Genomic DNA, 22,095 nt, shown 5'->3' with positions numbered 1-22,095 from the left:
TACATGGATTTTTTTTATTTCTAACAAACATTTTAATATAAACCAATCGCATATAGCGGCGGAATAATAAACATTCACGACACATTCAAATGGCACAATGAGGCTGATTTATAATGGATTTCTAAAGACATGCATCCGTTAGCCTGTTTGAGTATCCACTTCAAATCTCCACCTGGATACCAGGGACTCGATGCTTTGCTGAGATTCCACACGAGCATCAGATTTGTTTCTTCGTATCTATTCAAGAAGATCCAACAGCTTAATACTCTCTGATAATGTAAGTTAAATCGATAAAATTATATTTTATGAAGTAAATAAATTGAATCATCAATTTATGTTGCTACACAAAGAAAAATCTCCTGGGATAATTCGTGCTGGATGAATGCTATGTTGTTATACCTATTTATTGTAATGAAAACGATAACATTGTTTAAATCCGAAAGTAAAACTCAAAGCATTCTTCTTCATTGTATTGCAGACTGCAAAATGACAACAGAGGTAGAATTTCTTCGAGATCAAGGTGAGACTGGTAATGAAATAATAATGATCAATGTGATGCATGTTATCATCACTTACATTTTGCTTTGTGTCTTATCAGTGAATCGTTTGAACTCAGTTCTGGGTCGATATCAGGATGAATTTCCTCCCCCCTCATCTGTGTCACAGGTTAGTTTGATCTGATGTATTATGAATTATTTAATATTGTTTTGATTATGTATGAGGTCAACCCACCATGCTGCTCTATAGAATATCATATCCATCTTTTTGTGAATTGTGTAGTCTGTAGGGTATTTAATGATTCGTTCATCTGAAAATTAAATCTTTAAAACTAACTTTTTTACCAGTCTGCAAACATTATTTTCTACTGTAAAGTTGGCCATTTTAACATGGGAGTATTTGGGAGTTGACTCCCTTTTGGAGCCTGCCTTTAGCAGCCAGTCAATGAATTGCAGTTTAAGTCACTTCTGTATTGGCTTCATCAGAGAGATCGGAAGGTTGCCCCTTGGTCTAAACAAACACAACACCATATAGATAAAATACCTTAGAGACTAACCCTTTTTCTCCTCTTTTTGTTGTGTTTAGGCTGAAGATGTGGAGTCTGCAGCCCCTTGGCTCTCAGACAGAGGGTAAGTCTGTAAAGCATTAATAATTTTTTGACACAATAGTGCATACAAATTTTTTAAATTTTAGAAATTTTAGTCATTCGAGACATTCACACGGAAATTCGCATCATGGGAGGGGCTTCTGAGACTCCGCTCGCTTCCTGTAATCACGTCACTACTTCAGCAAGGTCCTGATTGGTTAACACGGCTCGGAATTCAACTCACGCGTTTCCAGCGTCAACGCTCAATTTGCGCGTTCCGCGCCATTCGCACCGCGCTTTGCCTTGACTTAACATAAGTAACATTAGATGTAAATCACTCGCGCTTGCCGCGTCTACCACGTCTGGTGTGACTGTGAACCCTGCATTAGCACCACTCTAATATTTACATGTAAATTATATGTATGTGTATTGTGTATGCAGTATATTTAAAGGGGCCATGGCATGAAAATCTGATTTTTTCCATGTTTAAGTGCTATAATTGGGTCCCCAGTGCTTTTATCAACCTAGAAAATGTGAAAAAGATCAACCCAGTAACTTAGTTTTGGAAAAAATAGATTGTTGAAATTTGGTTCTCCTTATGATGTCATAAGGAGCTCTTATTATAATAATACCACCCCTTAATCTGCTCTATCCAACCACAGCCCTTCCATTTAGTGAAGAGAGAGAGAAAAAAAATAATTAACAGCACAATTAAGTTTCAATTTCAACAAACCACCATCATTGTGAACAATGTTTGCACGTCAACCGCTCATTTGCATTTTAAAAGACACACCAAAACGGTACATTTTTGCACACACTCACATGAGAAGCTATTTTAACATGCTACAGTAAATTATTTATATGGTATTTTGAGCTAAAACTTCACATATGTGCTCTATAATCAAGTTGTATTTTTAAGGTACAATTATAGTAATTAAAGTATATTGCAATATGAATCATATAGTATGATAAAATACAATCCACTGTTTCTTGCATACTAAATGTTAATAACCTATTATCCAAAATAATGACCTGTGTTTGTGTATTTTCAGTCTAATGGCTCCTCTTATTGAAGAGTATGACAGACATATACAACAGATGGACATGCAGCTTAAGTTCTATCAGGTATTCTTTGCATAAATGCTCACACTGCACTTCATTCATTACACCACTAAATATAGTACTATACACCGCAGTAAACCACAATTGATGACATCACACTACATATAGTACACTACAACACACCACAGTACTGTACAGAAAACCACAGCACACTACATCAGTGGTTCCCAACTCCAGTCCTCAGGACCCCTCTTCCAGAATGTTTTAGATGTCACCATATATAAAACACCTAATTCAGTTCATCATCTTGTCAGTTTGTTAATTAAGGAAACATCTCAATCATTCTGAAAGAAGACGGGTGAGTGGAATCAGGTGTTTCATTTAAGGAGACATTTAAAGCATTTTGGGAGAGGGGGCCTTGAGGACTGGAGTTGGGAACCACTGCACTACATCACACGACAAATCTTGATAGGACTCATGCTGTCAGCTGTAAACTGCAATTTATTTCCAACTTAAGATAAATGCACTGTGTAATAAATTGGCTGTTGAAGAGTGCATTTTCTCTAAAAAATACACACTTTTACTCACACATTTGTTTGTCTTTCACACTCGCAGAGGCAGATGACAGACGTCAAAGCCAGCCTGGAGCAGGTGGTAAAAGAGAATGAGAGGTAAGAGCTGCCGAATGGATCGCCTGCTGATCTCTGCACCCAGCCACTCGGTTATTATCTTGAGTCAGTCTGTGCTAACAGCTTCAGCAGTGCAGCTGCCTTTAATCACAGCTCATCCTTCACAAAAACTCAACTGATTGCTGGGAGAAAGTTTGTGAACTTTTCTTTCGTTTGAACTATAATGTAAACTGCTCTTTTTAGTATATATTGCAATAGTGTGGTAGGCGTAAAGAAAATCAAAGACAACACTTTTGCTTTTTATTACTTTTTTTAGTTGAATTTGAAAATATCTGCTTGCGTGGTATGTTCCACTTTTGCCTAAATGTTTCTTCATTTTTATATATTTTTTATATAAAATGATTAAAGAGCCCCTATGGTCCGATTCACAAGTTTACGTTTCCTTTGGTGTGTAAGTGTGTATTAGTACATGTAAAACACGGATTGTAGGCAATAGGGGTGCACGATTCAGAAAATTTCACGATTCGATCCGATTCCGATTTTTTTTTTTTTTTTTTTTTTGCTCAAGATTCGATTAAAAATCAGTTTTTCGATTCAAAACGATTCTCAATTTAAAAAAAAAAAACGATTCACAGTATGTAAATGTAGTTTACTTTTTCCTATGTGACTGATTGTAGTAGATATGCAATTTTAAAGAAAAGAAACACAACAAATTAAATGTAGTTTGATATTACTTTATGTTTTTTTATGCAAAAATAAAAACTGTTATGAAGCAATTAGATGACCCCTTTTATCAAACTCTAAATACAATTATATAATTAAATACAGTAATATAGCATATTAATGACAGACAGTGCAGGTCTATAGATTATAAATGTGACTGGTGTTATAATGGTTATTATTTCTATTAGATAGATCAGAAGCAGGAAAACTGCCTCTCTTTTTATTTCTCTCTTGCCAATAAAAAAAAGCTAAATCCACTCATTATTTCAGATTCAAAAGTCTACTTGCTGTCCCAGTGACAGGGGACTTTACATTACAGCTTTGCGTTTTGTAAATCTTGAGTCAGCTTGAGCTTTGCTCGTTCAGTGCAATAGATTTTAGAAAATATATGGTTTATTAATAATAATAGAAAAGAGCCCGTTTTTATCGCCATAGAAACCGTCGGCACGCTAAAACTGCATGCGAGCTTTAGCGCGGTAGCGCTCACGGCCATTCTCCGTTCGACTTGGGTTTTACACACAATATTAATCAGACTTGGGACCCGAAGTAATTGAACTATGACTGACCCGGACCCGACTGACCATTTCAAATACAAACCCGGAACCGTACGGTCTGCGGGTGCTCCGTGAAGTCCTCTAATCTTAAAAACTCTGCTCAAGTTCAGAAACATGAAGGATACAATGTGACACGAGCTTGTACGCGTCGCATCCCAATTCATTGAGAAACAGAGAGCACGTGAACACATACACCGAACTCATCATGTCGCACACAAAATGTCATTATTAAAGAGTGTCATCATCACAGAAAAACAAAAAAGATAAAATTTGATGCCAGAAATACTTGGGCACTTGTTAATATAACTGGGCAGCGCACCCAAGTAAAGTAAATGTGTGGGAAACACTGTGACAAGAGTGTGCAGGCGTCAGAGTGAATACGACGCAGCGCCATCTATGGGAATACTGAGATAAACTCATTTCAGGACAATAGTAACACGGCATTACAAAAAAAATGTATGAATCGATTTTTGTAATGCTATGAATCGATTCTGAATCGGCAAAGCTTGAATCGCGATTCAAATGTGAATCGATTTTTTTTTGCACACCCCTAGTAGGCAACCGTTAACTTCCTGGACCTGTTGGCGTAGACAAGATCGTCATTATCATAATTCCTCCCGCTTTGACTCACAGCCTGTAAATTAACTCCTGTTTGCATTGCATTGTCAGCGAATCTTTCAAACATGGAAAGGAGTGTCACGTTTCTGGCTGACGTTAGAGGTATTCAGGCCAATCACAACATACAGATTAGCTGGCCAATCAGGGACACAGCGCTTTTCAAATCAATGCTCGATGAGCAACAAAAATGTACGGTATGTGGAAAATAATGTGTTTTTTGAACCATAAACCACGCAAACACATTGTATTATACCAAACACACAAAATTTTTAGCAATGAAATAGGTGCTCTTTAACTCTTTCCCAGCCATTGACAAGTTATTTCCTCAATTAAGAGAAACACTACCCTGCCAATGATGAGTTTTTACGGCAATCCATTTTTCTGCTATTGTCCACTAGGTGGCGCTCTTACCCAACTTATGAAACACTAAATCGTCACCTGATTCAAAAACAGTAAAAACTCAAACACAAACATATTTGAGAAGTGATAAAAAGTGAACAAATGAAGATAGGATGAAACTTTATTTCATTTAATATTGTATGTTTATATATTCAGGGCTCCAGACTGCCCCCAAATGGTGGCATTTTGCCCCTAAAATTTGAGAGTGTGCCACTGAATTTTACATCCAGTTCGCATACATTTACATTTTTTTCCAAAAGTGCACAATAAAATGTGACACTGAATTTGAAACAGCACATTGTACTTTCTGCATCTATCATTAAAGTATTTATTAGTAATACAGTGGAAATTAGTAGAAATGTGAATATTTGGTTAGCATGTTGATTTACGGTGTGTGCCCCTAAATTTTCTGGTTGCGCCCCTAAAATTTTCAGTTGGGAGCCACTGTGCTCCTAGTGAAAAAAGTTAGCCTGGAGCCCTGATATTTATAGAAGAACATTTTTGGAAAGCATTAAACTTGTAAAAATCATAAAAAAAAATGCTGGCGCTGGCTGGCAACTTTTTTAAAACACAAAGAGTTAAAGAGCACCTATTACATTGCTAAAAAAAACACGTTATTTTGTGTATTTGGTATAATACGATGTGTTCATGTGGTTTATGGTTAAAGAAGCATTATTTTCCACATACCGTATATTTTTGTAGCTCCAAATTTCACCCTCTTTCTGAAACTCACGGATTTTAAAAGCTCTGTGTCCCTGATTGGCCAGCTAATCAGTACGTTGTGATTGGCTTGAATACCTTTGACGTCAGCCAGAAACGTGAAGCTCCCTACCATGTTTGAAAGATTCGGTTGCTAACAGGAGTTAATATACAGGCTGCAAGTCCTAAGCAGGAGGAATTATGATAATGTCGGTCTTGTCTACATCACCAATCCCAGGAAGTAAACTGTTGCCTACAATCCGTGTGTTTGTTGTAGTCCAAGAAAAGAGATTTATGTTTGAGACGATAACTTGCGTCATCGTTTATTTTGGGGTTTGTACCTTTTGCATATCGTTAACATGTACTAATACACACTTACACTGTAGGAAATGTAAAAACATGAGTCAGACAATAGGTGCTCTTTAATATGTAATAAAAAACTAAAAAGTTTTTCCCATGCATTTAAAAAAAAATAAAATATTGACATACAACAACGCTGTCAAAACGATCTGGGTTCCATTGAAACCAAAGAAAATGACAAAACGCTGTGTTATGCCTGTCCGGCCATTAGATGGCGATGTTACTTTGTAAAAAAACAGTACGTGGATGCGCACATGCGCATTATTTCACCGAGCAATACATACAATTAGTTAAGCCGACTAAAGCATCAAGTTTGGTTTTTAAGTAGGATAGGGTGTTTACATTCAGATATAAATCAATGTGACACTGTAATGTGGCCAGCTACTCAACATCACAAGAAAAAGAAATAATTTGTAGGCAAATTTAAGTTTTGTTGATGCTCTTTAGTCTTTAAATTTTTTTTTTTAATCATTAGTCAAGCAAATCACTAATAACTAAGCATGCATTTGCAGATATTTTCTCTTCTCTGTCTAAATGTACCACATAATTACTATAATTACTTTTGAAAAAATTATACACATTAATTTTTTCGAATCAAACAAGCATAAACATATAAATTAGAGTATGTCCTGCACTTATTTTTAGTAACCCTTCCTTGCATATCTTAGTTGTAGGTAAGGCTTAAAGAACTGGACTGGTAGCTGAATGTTTATAGGTTCGATCCCCAGCGAGGGGTAGGTTTTTTTTTTTAGAAATAATGGTCCTAAGATAGACTTCATATATGTGAAATCCAACCCAGATCTACTGCTTTCTACATAAAATCATCCTACATAATGTAAAGCACACACGAAATAAAACCTTGATATATTTAGACCAAGTAAGGCCATAAAAGATTAATTTTAAAACAAATAATATATATATAAAAAAATTCAGGTTCATTGAAATACATTGACATTAAGATGCCTCTCTAATTTCTATTTCTGAATTCACCTTGAATTTTTCTTTGCAGGCTTCATGCAGAGCAAAGAACGTCTATTGAAAAACAACTGCAGTCTTTCTCTGCTGGAGCAGAAGGAGGTACAGTGGCTGACACATTCGCCATCAGCAACCTGGAAGAGCAGGTCAAGTGCGCCGTGGAGGTGAATATCCCCAACCCGCACACCTGAGACCACCTCAAAACTACCACCAGTCCAACTGTGCACACTTACCTGCCCTCGTATTCTGACTTTGTTTTGACACATAAGAGCAACAGTGAGGTGGTCTAGGGTTATTCTAGATTTAAAATAATGTTAATACAAGATGAGACAGCGCAGGTCATGTTGCACAGGGAGAACGGTTTTTAATCAGCGAGGAGTAGCTGCAGGTGCTCCTGTGAATTACATATCAACACTTGACATTACGGAGTAATGAGATATTAGTGCATCACTCATCAAGCGATCCACTTTGACATCATGCATCTATGCCCTCTTATAGAAAGGTTTACCAGAATAAATCACATTTAAACCTCTGGAGTTGATGGGTGATGGCTGTTTTTCTCCCCGAAGACATCGTTCAAGTAAATTATTATGAAGTTCGCTGACATCGCTTTATCACTACTCAAATTATCCAAGTAAATGTTAATAATTTATGGTAGAAAAATTTGCCATAAATTAAACATGAGAGCCTGTTTTTGGCCTTAGAGGTGGATGTACTTGGTGGGGGGGGGTGGTAAGTTTTGGGGTTTGTGATGGAAATTTTAACATTGTAACTTTGCCGATGTTGTTTATGCTCAAGCAGCCGTATTGTACACAAACTGAAGTTTAAAAAAGTGAAATCATAAATAAAGACCACTTTAATATTTTCTGCCAAAAAATACGGTATTTCTGAAGATAGATAGATGCTATTTACTGGTCAGAACAGTATTGTTATCTTGTATGACATTTATATTTACATCAAACTATGATCACCCTATCTCATTACTTGGATGATCATTCAGATGTTAACTCTATTAATTTTACAGACTCTACATGAACTTAGACTTTTTCCTGCTCCTCTGATTCATTGAAGATCCTTGGGGTTTATTAAGATTACGTCTCAGACCTCAAAGATCTCGGAGGGCTTTAGATGTCCTGAGAGCACAGTTTGTTCCATGTGTTTCCTCAGGAAAAGGAACAGGCACTGCAGATGTGGCAGGCGGCTGCGCAGGAGTTGGATCGGTTGCAGAACCAGTATCAGAACAATATGAGCGACGGACAGATGCACGCTGCTGAACGGCAACACATGCAGGTAACTCAACATCCTGCTGTTTTGTCTCAAGTTTCTTTTTATTCTAGTAATTGCATCAGCTGATTTGTTTTAAACAGATTTATCAAGAGATAGTTCACCCAAAAATTTAAATTTGGTCATCATTTACTCACTCTCATGTTGTTACAAACCTGTATAAATTTCTTTGTTATGATGAACACATAAGAAGATATTGTGATAAAAAATGGTAAGCACACAGTTGACAGTATTATTTTTTCCTACTATGGGAGTGAAGGAGTACTATGGAAGTGAATGGGGCCAATAAACAGTTTGGTTAAAAACATTTCTCAAATTATCTTCTTTTGTGTTTATCAGAGACAACATGAGAGTGGGTAACTGATGACAGAGTTTTTATTTTTTGGTAAACTTTTGCTTTAAAAAATATTTACTGTAAAATATCAGTTGTGTCATGCGATCATTGAACACTAGAGGGCAGTGTTTAGCTGTATTAATGTGTACACAGCTGAACAGACCCCTAAGCACAAGCGTCATACAAATACACTTATGAAACAGAAGCTATGACATGTTTTTATGAATGGTTTTATGAATTCAGTTTTAGCTTTGACAAATTTGTTGAATTATATAAAGTACAATACTATTGAATTATAACTGAATACTACTGTGCTGTCTCAGAATCAACTAGCACAAGTTCAACAACATGCCCAGAAACTCCAGCTAGCCAATCAGAAGCTGGAATCGGTAAGTTAATCGAATCTTTTCTGGTATGAAATACCCAATTTGTATACAGTCAAGTCCCACCCATTTTTTCTATTAAAGGGACACTCCACTTTAAAAAAAAAAATGCTTATTTTCCAGCTTCCCTAGAGTTAAACATTTGATTTTTACCGTTTTGGAATCCATTCAGCTGATCTCCGGTCTGGTGCTAGCACTTTTAGCATAGCTTAGCACAATCCATTGCAGTGGCGGCTGGTGACTTCTTTTTTTTGAAGCACATGATGCGAAGTTCATCACAAAATGTATGTAGCTTGTCATGTGTGTGGTTCATAATTTCAAAATATGTGTTCTGCGCTTTGAGAGATTGTGTGTGCATCACGTGTCATGCCAAAATAAGTGCCTGCTGCAGACGCGTCTAAAGGGTTTATGATAAAAGAGACGCTCGCGTTTGCCAGATACTCTCATAATCTCATGCATAATCAGAGTTTACTGTTGAGGAAGTGTCTAGCGTGTATTTTGGGTACGTGAGCGTCTCTTTTATCATAAATGGTTTTGACGCGTGTGCAGCAGGCACTTACTTTGACAAAACACATGATGCACACAGGATCTTTCGACACGCAGGACACATATTTTGGAAAAGGGAACCACACACGTGACAATCCGAACACTTATTTTGAATTAGCGCATCCTCGGATGAGCAGTCACGAGCCGCCACTGATCCATTGAATCGGATTAGACCATTAGCATCACGCTAAACAATAACCAAAGAGTTTCAATATTTTTCCTATTTAAAACTTGACTCTTCTGTAGTTACATTGTGTACTAAGACAGACGGAAAATTAAAAGTTAAAATCAGCTGAATGGAAAACTCTAGTGGAGCTGGAAAATGAGCATAATGCATAATGTCCCTTTAAATATCCTGTTTTACTTTACAGTGTCGTGTGTCACCTCATGAAAGTAAAATTGCTACTGTTTTGCACAATTGATGTTGTTTTATATTTGAGGGGCTCAAATGCAAAAGCCTCTAAAAGCCACATCTGTCAAAAATGAGAAAATGATGTTAACCGAATGCTGTCGGCATGTATTATTCATTCATCAAATACTTTCGCTTCAAATACGCTTATTCCTTCCATCAGGCGATTCAGAAATACCGGTTTATTGGCCGAATCCAAAAGTCTGATTAAAAAAGCTAATTTACAATAAAACATGTCGGATGCACTTAGTGGGTTTTGCATCTGAACTCTTCATTTTTTTTGTTTCATCTTTTCTCTGCCCATGAAATGCCACCTGTTCATTGCTCAGTTGTGTGTGCGCGCGCGCGTGTGTGTGTGTGTGTGTGTGTGTGTGTGTGTGTGTGTGTGTGTGTGTGTGTGTGTGTAATACAACTCTATTGTTGAATATTTAATGAACAGTATCGCTCTCTTACACCACTTTTTTTCACACCTCTCTTTTCTACCTCCTAACACCCTTCTGTCATCTCCATCTTCACTTGCTGGTGTATTTTTTGGACACGTTATGCCCGGCTGGCGTTCATGTCTGTCCTGTCACACTCAGACCAACCAGCAGTTCCTGAAGACGGTGGCAGAACAGAGCAGTGAACTGGAAGAATTACGCAGCCAACTCAGGTAGTGTTCCAGATGGTCACCATCACTCGGTTTCTGTTTAATTGTTTAGTCAGATCTGTCCTACATTATTAATTTACAACTAGCACAGTCACATTTGCATTGTTTATTTGAACTCTGTAAGTTTGGTACCGAATTGCAACAATAATAATGCTTCCAAAACACTTTACTCTTCTGCCATTGGTTAGACAGACATAAGGTCCACCCCCAATCTTAATTTCATTGGTTGAGGCAGCAACCAAAGGCACAACAGAGCCACAGTGTTTAGATTTTTCTGGAAATCAACCTACGATTGCCTTACTTTGAAAATGTTCCTGAACCCATGTCTATTTTTGTCTAATGGGAGCGATCCCAGAAATGATTCCAGGATGTGTTTGCATTTACACAGAAGGCCCTCTACAAATTTTTTGGCAATTTTCACAGATCAACACGCTTTGGGTTTAAGCCATAATCTGGTGGTTACCATATGTGCTGCAATCTGATTCCAGCCTCAGGATTCCCCAGGGGTCATGGAATTTCTGGAATATCATGGAATTCTGAAAGGTCTAATCCAGACATTGAAAGTTAGGGATTTTGTTTGTCGCTTTAATTTTAGTTTGCATTCATCAAAATGTAATCTGCTTGTTAAGTTTTGACATAAGGAATCAGTTTCAAAGTTAATCAAAATTTAGCTTTTTATTCAGGGAATTTGACTTAAGAGTGGAAACCCTGCAGCCTGCACCATTCCTGATACTTCCCCCATCACTTCCTATCTCTCTACTTTAATATCAAATTAAAAATATTTTAAAACGCCCAAAGCAGAAATGTATTTTTATGTCAGTGGTGTAGTAGGCAGCTTTTGGCGACCCAAGTTCAACTACGGGCTGGAGGTCCTTTTGTTGATCCTGTACCCTTTTCTCCACCATGTACTTTTTTGTCCTCCCCTTTTTTTGTCCTCTCCTCGTCTGTCAAATAAAAGGGTAAACATATCTTAAATAATGTACTTTTATACTTGCATGTCTCTGTTTCAGGCAAGCAAAGCTCGAGCAGAGATCCGCCGCTGCTAAAGTGGAGGAGATGACCAAACTCCTCCAGAATGTCCAGGATCAGATGCAGAGGAGGGTGAGAGATGGACCACACACAAACACACACACAGCCTGCACATTGTCTGCTATTGTTGTTCTTATGTAAATGTTCTTGTTACCTCTGCATTAGAAAGTATTTTTATACCATTGTTGCAGGAGGAAGATGCAGCAGAAGCTCAGGGCAGAGAAGAAACATCTGACCGGCGACTACAACAACTGCAGACTGCACTGACCCAACTGGAGGCCAGGTGATGATCAGTTACAGCGTCTGTAGTTTTATCAGATTCATAAAAGAAAGATCACCTGTACCGTAGGGCTGGTGATTTTTCTATTAATCGTTTTTTTTTTTTAAATGTGGTCGATTCAAAATCGATTCTCAAAGAGCAGAATTGATTATTTTTTTTCATATTTATTTCTGCAAACATTGAATGTAAGATTAACATTAATCTAATTACTAGTCTTCTTCACTAGATGTCACCCTCTTTTGTGCCTTGCGCGATGTTACCAAGAAGAGAGAGGCAAGCCTGTCATTCATTCATTCAGTGCTTAAAATGGCAGTTTCAGGTGCTTCATCGGCGTTGACGCTTGAATCGAGTATAAAAACCGACCCGAGAACCTGAATCGAGAATCTAAATCGAATCGATTTGATAGCTTGCGAATCGAAATCGAATCGATCTGGAACATCTGAATCGATACCCAGCCCTACTGTACCGCTAATTTCCAAAAAAAAAAAAAAAAAACGAGCTCCTGGAGGTGTACAGCAGGCGGATCGAGTCACGAGCAAGCAACAAACAAAACATTATCCCACTATCTCTGGATAACTTATGGTTCATTACATGTTCTTGTCGTTAACATTATATTAGTGCTGCCTCACGATTAGTCGCGACTAATCGTTTGCAGAATAAAAGTTTTTGCTTACATAATATATGTGGGTGTACTGTGTATAATAATTATGTATCAATACACATACGTATATAATTAAGAAACATTTGCATGTGTATATACATGTTTATATTTATATATAATTTATATTCTATATAAATATTATATAAATATTTTTTTTCTTAAAATTATACATACATAATTATTATACACAGTACACACACACATATTATGTAAAAAAAACTTTTATTCTGCAAACGATTAGTTGCAATTAATCGTGAGGCAGCAGTACATTATATGCACTTATGCGCAGATTGCCAGCAAAACGCAGACATTTGATGCAGTTTTACTTACCGTCTGCGAATCTTGATCCAGTTGGGACCGCCCTATTTCAATGAAATCCAGCGTTACACAAACACATGAACAACTTCGCTGCTACCCCAGATAAACAAACTACATCCATTGTTTCAATAAGGCTGGGAACAAGCTTAAATTTCCCTCACAAACAACAACACACTTTGGTGACGTTGATTTCGTATCAGCTCTTGGTTGGTGTGTGCGTGCACTATTCCGGGTGATGTGCCCATATAAGGACTTCCACTGTACTTCCTGATTCAAATTGCCCATAAAAGATAAAGCAAGATTGTTACATATGAATCTTTCATGATTGAAAAAACTTTGTACAAATTTAATACTCTTTCATACGTCCAACTCCTTTTTGACACTTTGCCTATGTTTAGCATAAGGAATCCAACTCTTAACTTATTCCCCGCCAGCCTTTTTTTTTTAAGTTATTTATTTTTACAAAAGTTTTACAAAATTCCTTCCAGGAAAATTTTCTTTTAAAAATATATAAACATACAAATATATTAAATGAAAGAACAGACACTCTGCTTTCAAACAAACAAAACGAGGAAAAAATGTTTTATCATATCTATATTTTATTCTCTGCTTATAAATTCTTAAATATGGGCATTTTTCTTAAAAAATTTAAATTTTGTACCAAAAAGCTGTAAAGTGTAAAAATTTGTAATTTTTTTTTTTGAATTTTTTTTACTTGACCATCTAGTGGTTTTTCATGCAAATGTTTTCTCTTAATTGACAAGATAACTCGTCAATGCCATGAAAAGAGTTGCATAAAATACCTTTAGACCCCCCTCCAAAGTAATACAAATGACTCGTATTTGAACATTTATGTATTATCCAGGCTCAAAGCTGCGACGCAGGATTCTGAATCCGTGCGCAGGAAACAGACCGAGTGGGAGAGGCAGGTGGGAGAACTTCAGGGGCGCTGTGCCTCATTGGAGGAAGAGAAATTCGAAGCCCTCAGTCGCCTCCGCAGCTCCATCCAGCTGGCCGAGGAAGCCTCGCTTCAGAAAGAGCAGGTCTCACTCCCACTATTAAATTCACAATGGCACAAGCCCATAACAAACTGGGTATGATCTATAATGACCTTTGTGTATTTATGCCACTGTAGGCTCAGCTGAGGGAGAAGCAGAGAGGAGAAGAACTGGAGAAGATGAAGGACGCAATGAAACGTCTCGTACAGGACGCTGCTCTGCGCACTAGGAAAGAGGCACGTGTCTGTTGTCTGCATTTTTTTTACTTATTGATAATGTCACTGGGATGGTAAATGCAAAGGTCACATTTCTTGTATGGAAATACTTGACAATCACATCACTTTTCACTTTTGTAAAGGAAGAAAGTTTTTGATATTTGACTATGTTCTTACCTCAGCTTAGACTAATTAATACATACCTATCTTTTATCAATGCGTGCACTTCATCTTTGTACAGCGTGTAATTCATGTGTTAGCATTTAGCCTAGCCCCATTCATTCCTTAGGATCCAAACAGGGATGAATTTAGAAGCCATCAAACACTTTAATGTTTAAAAAATAAACCATGGCGATTTTTGCAGCACTTCGACCTCGGGCGAAGTAATATTGACTTAAATTTAAGCAAGAGGGGGAGGAGTCAGGAGTGATGATGTTACTGCGCGCCAAGGTCGAAGTGCTGCAAACTAAGTGCTCCTCCGCCATACAATATAGTTATCATTTTTAAAATCCCCACGTTTTTTATTTTGTGCCACCATACTTACTCGTGTAACAACTCATGTAAAAGTCTTTAAATAGGGAAAACTTGGAAGTGTTTGGTGGTATCTAAATTCATCCCTGTTTGGATCCTAAGGAATGAATGGGGCTAGGCTAAATGCTAACAAATTCACAACACACTGTACTAAGATTAAGTGCACGCTTTAAAAAAAAATTGGTATGTATTAATTTGTCTAAGTTTAGGTAAGAACATAGTCAAATATTGAAAAATGGTCTCAAAGTCTCTTTGGGTCTGCCAAATGTAAATGACTCGGATGTATTTCTCTATAGGTGGAGACTGTCCGTAAGCATTGTAATATTCAAATTCAACACATGGCTGAGGAGCTGTCTGCCCTGCAATTGGTAATAATTTTTACCCTGGTACACAGCTAAGAAAATCAGTTTTTACTGCAAGTTTATGACTTTTTAAATCTGTGTGTAGGAATGTGCTGATAAAGAGACACAGATCGAACGAGCCCATCGGGAGAGGCAAGCCGTTGAGGAGGAGTTGGAAAAGGTGTAATAAATGCACACACATAATTCAATTAAGCAATACGCCACCAGAGGCTGTGCATTACCACAGTTTATGAGGTGATATTAGGCATGATGTAAAGCAAAGTGCCATAACATCATAAAAACTGCTATCGAGTGGCTGCCTCGAGTGGTGTATTGCTTAAAAGTCAATAAGCAATTGTTCAGTTTAAATAAAGGTGTGCATGAAAGGTGTGTCAACCATTTTATCACCGATCATGTTTAAAGTTTAACTATACATTTTTACTGTTTTTAGCATACAAACACCATTCCAGTTAAATACAAATACACAGCATAGATTTAATACACAATGTTAAATGTTCTAGATATATAAAGAGGGCCGTGTTGGAGAGCCTGAGCTGAGGAAGATGGAGGCTCTTCATCAGAGATGTCTGAACACAGAAAGATTAAAGGACGAGGCGCTGCTCACGCTCAACAGCACAAAAAACAAGATGAAGAAGATGGAGATGGAGTAAGAACATCCACTCTAAAACACTCTTAAAGGGATAGTTCGGCCAAAAACGACATTAAACCCATGATTTACTCACCCCCAAGCTGTCCGAGTTGCATATGTCCATCGTTTTTCAGACAAACACATTTTCGGATATTTTAGAAAATGTTTTAGATCTTTCAGTTGATTAAATGTAATGTTACGGGGTCCACCCATAGTCCACGACCTTCAAGTCCAAAAAAAGTGCGTCCATCCTTCACAAATTAAATCCAAACGGCTCCAGGATGATAAACAAAGGTCTTCTGAGGGTAATCCGCGCGGTGTTGTTGTAGAAATATCCATATTTAAAACTTTATTAACGAAAATAAATACCTTCCGGTAGCGCCGCCATCTTAGACTCCTCTGTATTCAGGAGAGAGTATTAGCATAGTGTACGCACTTTTCTTAGTGACGTATGACAAATTCGGAGGGCGGGGGCACAGAGCAGCAGCAGAGTAGCCTCCGTAGGCTGCGTAAGCTCTCATCCTGAATGCGGACGCAACTAAGATGGCGGCGTTACCGGAAGGTATTTATTTTCGTTAATAAAGTTTTAAATACAGATATTTCTACAACAACACCGCGCGGATTACCCTCAGAAGACCTTTATTTATCATCCTGGAGCCGTTTGGATTTAATTTGTGAAGGATGGACGCACTTTTTTTGGACTTGAAGGTCGTGGACTATGGGTGGACCCCGTAACATTACATTTAATCAACTGAAAGATCTAAAACATTTTCTAAAATATCCGAAAATGTGTTTGTCTGAAAAACGATGGACATATGCAACTCTGACAGCTTGGGGGTGAGTAAATCAAGGGTTTAATATCGTTTTTGGCCGAACTATTGCTTTAAAGGGGGGGTAAAATGGTATTTCATGCTTCCTGACTTATTAACACTGTTAAAGAGTTGGATTCTAGGGGTGGGAATCGCTTAGACCCTCATGAATCGATTCTTAGGGTCCCGATTCGATTCAGAATCGATTCTTGACGTACTAATTTGCATATCTGTGACGTCATTACGTCGCATTTGCTTTCAAAGCCAGGATAATGTTTGCGCTTTTGCTAGTCTCTGAACTGTCATATACTGTACTTTAATGCAACTAGGGATAAATAATGTCATTCTTATATACATACATGTGTTGTTTCTGTTGTAAGACATTAAAACCAGTAAAAATATTAATTTAACGTGACATATTAATTCTATATGTTAACCGGCATTAACTTCCACGAACGTTAAGCGTCTAATCATCATCATTATACACAGTGATTGGCAGTATTACTGTATTTATATAATGCAGCGCACCCAGCGACTGAATAACAAACTATGTGCATATTTTTACAGAAGTATATTCATGTTATATCTAAACAGTCTGCGGATGGTTTAGGGCAGGGGTGTACAATACGTCGATCGCAAAGGCAATGCCGGTAGATCGCACAACTGCTGCTCCACGCGCAAAATTGTCATTATGGTCTTTTGGAGTAATTGTGAAACATGCAGGTCTTTTTGAGTTGCTGCGCCTTTCTTCTCAAATGTGTTTTGCCATGCCACTGCAGCTCAGTCGTCTTTAACTTCCAAAATTGACATGGATGCGCATTCTTGCCTCACGCAGTTCCTGATTCACACGCACGGTGTGTGTGAGCGAGCAAACGAGAGGGAGAGAGAGGCAGCGTAGCGCTGATTTGTATGCTTCTAATACTGTTAGTTTCACTAAACCGCATCTCCGCTATTTTAAGGAGTACTCGACATGTACTCAAGGACTTTTTTTTAAAACTCCTCAAAAAGAATAGAGTAATGGTGACAGCCCTAAATTCAATGTAGAGATATATGCAGTATAGTCCTACAAGCATTTAAAGTGTTCTTTCTCTTCTGCTCTTGTAAGCTCGGCTATGCGCTCTTGCAGGGCGCGCTCTCTTAAGTTGTCCGTGTGCATCACCGCTCCCCCAGTTGAGTTTCGCCTGTTGGTTCTGATAACGTGACGTTATTTTGTAAACTAACATTTAAGAATCGATTCTTGACATTTGTGAATCGATTCAGAATCGGCCCACGTCCGAATCGCGATTCATCTAAGAATCGATTTTTTTTTGCCCACCCCTATTGGATTCCTCATGCTAAACTTGGGCAAAGGTAAAAAAAAATTGGAAGTACTTTGTCTGGGCTCGTACAAGTTTCTGAAAGTTTTTAGCCTACTGAAAGTACAGTGGAAGTCCTTATATGGGCATTTCTACCAGAATAGCGCGCGCACACACACACCAACCAGGGGTTGTATATAGTCTGTTTATCCGGGTAAGCAACGGAGTGTATTGTGTTTCTTTAAAGCTGTATTTGTTGAAATAGGCCAGTCCCAACCAAGTCATGAGTCGTAGGCGGTAAGTATCTTTAATTTAAAACTGCATCAAATGTCTGTGTTTAGTTAGCAATCGGCGAGTAAGTGCATATAATGTAAACGACACGAGCATGTAGTTATCCAGAGATAGTGAGATCACGTTTTGTGTGTGTTGCTTGTTCGTGATTCGCTCCGCCTGCGGTCTATAGGTACTCAAGATTAACATGAGATTAGCAGAAACTGCGTGTGTTGTGTGACCAAAAGAAGGCAAATACAAGTTAACGATTTTTAACTTCCTGTTATCTCCCGTGCAGGTATTCGGAGGAGCTGTCGCGCTGTCAGGAGGAGGTGCGGAGGCTGCAGGCGGCCCTCGCGAGTTTGAGACAGGACAGCACATCCATCAGTGAGGAGAGAGTCACGCTTCAGCAGGAGAACCAGAAACTCCTCAGAGACATGGAGGCACTTCGGAAAGAGTGCTCGCTAGCTCAGAGGCGTGCCAAACAAAAGGTTTATACAAAATGATTCTTCACACACTTGATTTGTCTTGCATACAGTGCTCAGACAGGCCTAAAGAGTGAATATATTATTATTAGGATGTTGGTTATGGCACACCAGTTGTCACTTGTGGTTGAGACCTTATTTAAAGGGATAGTTTAAATACCTAAAAATGAAAATAGTATCACATATGACTCAACTTCATGTCGTTCCAAACTCGTAAGACCTCCATCCATCTTCAGAACACAGTTTAAGATGTTTTATATTTAGTCCGAGAGCTTGTTGACCCTTCATTGAAAATCTACGTACGGTATACTGTCCATGTCCAGAAAGGTAATAAAAACATCCTCAAAGTAGTCCATGTCAGTGGGTCAGTTAGAATGTGTTGAAGCATCCAAAATACATTTTGGTCCAAAAATAACAAAAAATTAAGACTTTATTCAGCATTGTCTTCTCTTCCGCGTCTGTTGTGAAGTGCATGCGTGAGACTAAAGTCACGTGACTGCAGTGACGTGGATGATGTGTTATCCTCAGACATGTTTGCAAAGTTTTTTTTTCAAACTTAGAACGTGCGTCTCCCTCAGACTGTAATGAAGCCTGGGCGCACAAAAAAACAGCTGGGGCACACCAGATAACACGTCAACCGCGTCATACGTAATCCGTGTCACTGCAGTCACGTGACTTCAGTCTCGTGCATGCACTTCACAACAGACGTGGAAGAGAAAACAAAGTCGTAATTTTTGTTATTTTTGGAGCAAAATGTATTTTCGATGCTTCAACACATTCTAACTGACCCACTGATGTCACATGGACTACTTTGAGGATGTTTTTATTACCTTTCTGGACATGGACAGTATACCATACGTGGATTTTCAATGAAGGGTCAACAAGCTCTCGGACTAAATCTTAAACATCTTAACTTGTGTTCCGAAGATGAACGGAGGTCTTACAAGTTTGGAACGACATAAGGGTGAGTCATTAATGACATTGTTTTCATTTTTGGGTGAACTATCCCTTTAAAATGAGTGCAGGTATCGACAATGCAGCAGGAGCTGTATGTGAAGGAGCAAGGTTTAGAGTCCAGGCTGAGAGAGATGGAGGAGAGCAGTAAAAGCTCCAGCGCTGGTTTGAGCAGACTGCTCCTCGCTCAACAGAAAACCATCAGCCGATATAAAGAAGAGTCCAAGCAGCTCACCGAAGCCTTTCAGCAAAAGCTCAGCAGTCTCAGGTGAACACTCGCAGACCGTTTTTTAAGTAGTCAAACCTACATTTTCCATTTGAGCACGATGAGAAGGTCAAACTGTAATGACCTTAAGATCGTTGTAGGTCAGAGCTGAACAGACAGAAGCAGCGAGCTCAGGAACTGGAGATCCAGCTTGAAGCGGACCATCAAAAGATACTGGAGGTGTGTACATCTTATCAGTAAAGTAATTCAATTAACTCTTTCCCCACCAGCATTTAAAAAAAAGTTGGAAGCATTTTTTATGATTTTCACTAAAGTTTAATGACAGAAAATTGTCGTCTTTCAATAAATTAACCCTTTAACTGGCGCGGTTTTTGAGTGGGGGGTGGTGAAATGTGATTTACACCTTCAAATTAATATAACTCTGGCATTTTTTGTTTAGAAGCCTAATTTTGCTTAAAACATTTTACGGATGTGTCTGGAGGTGAAAATATATTTATTTGTGATAAATAAAAAATGCAATATAGTATTATTTTTAATACATAAAATGATCAAATAACTTGCTGTGAGGTTTGCTGCATACTCTTTGTCACAAATGAATAAATTACAGTTACTGCATTATTATTACTGCTGAAAGGTATTGAAATATGAATACCTTCTTAGACCATTCCAACAATTTATAGTTTGTCTTTATAGATTAACATTTACATGAAAAATATTGAAGTAAACGTAGGTGTCCCGCTCACGGGACAACGGCAGTTAACGGGTTTACAAACATATTAGATGAAGGAACAAACCCTTTGCTTTTAAACAAAAAACTTTTCATCCTATCTTTATTTGTTCTCTTTTATCACCTCTCAAATATGGTTTGGTTTATTCAAAAACACTAAATATTGAACAAAATGCTCAGATAATTGCATTTTTGTAAAGGACTTTTGTAAAAGACCAGATTCAGAACGATAAACAAAACATACTTACTGTTTTCGAAACCGTGATGCTTTAGTGTTTTATAAGATGGGTAAAAGCGCCACCAAGTGGATAATATTGGAAATATTGGTTGCTGTAAAAACTTGTCAATGGTGGGGAAAGAGTTAAAGGGTTTTGACATTATAGGATTATAATGTTATGCCATCTCTGCCCCAAGTATGAGAGGCAGGTTTCAGAGCACCAGGAGAAGAATATGCGTCTACAAAGGCGTCTTACGCAGGCAGAGCAACGGGCAGCAAGTGCATCACAGCAGGTACACAATAAAATTGCACTTTTATACAATGTCATACATTACGGTTTACTAATTAATATTATACTGTATGATATTGCATACTTGTGTTTGTTCTTCCTTTAAATTTGTGGATTTGATTATATTTTGCTTAATTCAATGATGGAAGATGACGTGTAATTTCATCGTGCTTCAAGTTCTTCATAGAGGTGTTCTCGAGTTCAAAGAAATGTACCTGACCCGAAATTACCCGAATCACTTTTTGCCCGAACCCCATGTGCATTGAAAGGATTTAATGCCCACACGCGAGATTGTTCGGGTCCGTTCGCCAAACACGCATTCATTTTAAATTATCCGATACCAGTCATGCCACTATTATTATACCCGACACACGTGAAAATTTTTGACCCTAACCCTTTCGGGTCAGACCTCGGGTTTTTAGATCTAAGTGGACCCGTGAAGACCTCTATGTATTTTGTGTCCATAGCAGTTGGATTAAGGTTGTACCAAATCCTTTCTAATTTGCTGATGTCTGTTTCAGCTGAGTGTGATGTCACAGCGAAGAAAAGCAGCATCCATGATGGATCTCGAGACTCTGTCATAAAACAACAGCATTTTCATCTCAAGTCTTCCGAGTGATGTAAAGAATGAGCTTTCTGAACAGCTGGTGGAGTTAGTTTAAGATCAATTTTGTGATGTTACCTTTTACTAACAGGGTTAACAGACAAGCTCTGCAATTACAAATAAATAATTTTTCATGAATTTACACTATGTGAAAACTGTTTATGGATTGCTTTGAAGACATTTAATGTAAAAACACACCAACATTTTCCTGACAGTTGAACTAATCTTTTTCTAAGTGAATACCCTGCGAATTGTGTTTTTAAAGGTCACGTTCTTCCTGATACCATTTTTTAAACCCTAGTTAGTGTATAATGTTGCTATAATATCATAAATAATACCTGTAAAATGATAAAGCTCAAAGTTCACTGCCAGGTGATATATTTTCTTCAATAGAATTCCTCTATATTGCCCACTATAAACACAATCAAAGCTTCAAAAACACAGACAGAACGGGAGCTTTAATGCACATCATAAGAAACACAAAACACT

General features: G+C 37.9%; 1 protein-coding gene across 1 annotated transcript; it reads left to right on the top strand.

The window, feature by feature from the left end:
• sclt1 (sodium channel and clathrin linker 1) lies at nt 1-21,748 on the top strand. Its single transcript, XM_065254408.2, has 22 exons — nt 1-277; nt 479-520; nt 599-666; nt 1,084-1,127; nt 2,137-2,209; nt 2,762-2,817; nt 7,138-7,267; nt 8,271-8,393; nt 9,045-9,110; nt 10,641-10,711; nt 11,719-11,809; nt 11,929-12,020; nt 13,862-14,039; nt 14,132-14,230; nt 15,037-15,108; nt 15,188-15,262; nt 15,603-15,748; nt 18,403-18,595; nt 19,615-19,811; nt 19,910-19,988; nt 20,911-21,006; nt 21,524-21,748. Exons 2-22 carry the CDS (start codon nt 487-489, stop codon nt 21,584-21,586), a joined length of 2,046 nt encoding a protein of 681 aa, XP_065110480.1. The 5' UTR covers nt 1-277; nt 479-486; the 3' UTR covers nt 21,587-21,748.
• Nucleotides 21,749-22,095: the final 347 nt, after the last annotated feature.

The sequence above is a fragment of the Paramisgurnus dabryanus genome, chromosome 4 (genome assembly GCF_030506205.2).
Source record: "Paramisgurnus dabryanus chromosome 4, PD_genome_1.1, whole genome shotgun sequence".
Taxonomy (NCBI): Eukaryota; Metazoa; Chordata; class Actinopteri; order Cypriniformes; family Cobitidae; genus Paramisgurnus; species Paramisgurnus dabryanus.
This window is presented reverse-complemented; position numbering and strand designations above follow the sequence as displayed.

Bases quoted from the DNA above. Each gene is read 5' to 3' on its own strand.
- sclt1 (XM_065254408.2), top strand. From the start codon at position 487: ATGACAACAGAGGTAGAATTTCTTCGAGATCAAG. The intron at 2,818-7,137 runs GTAAGAGCTGCC...TTTTCTTTGCAG, and splicing joins GTGGTAAAAGAGAATGAGAG to GCTTCATGCAGAGCAAAGAA. The intron at 7,268-8,270 runs GTGAATATCCCC...GTGTTTCCTCAG, and splicing joins AGGTCAAGTGCGCCGTGGAG to GAAAAGGAACAGGCACTGCA.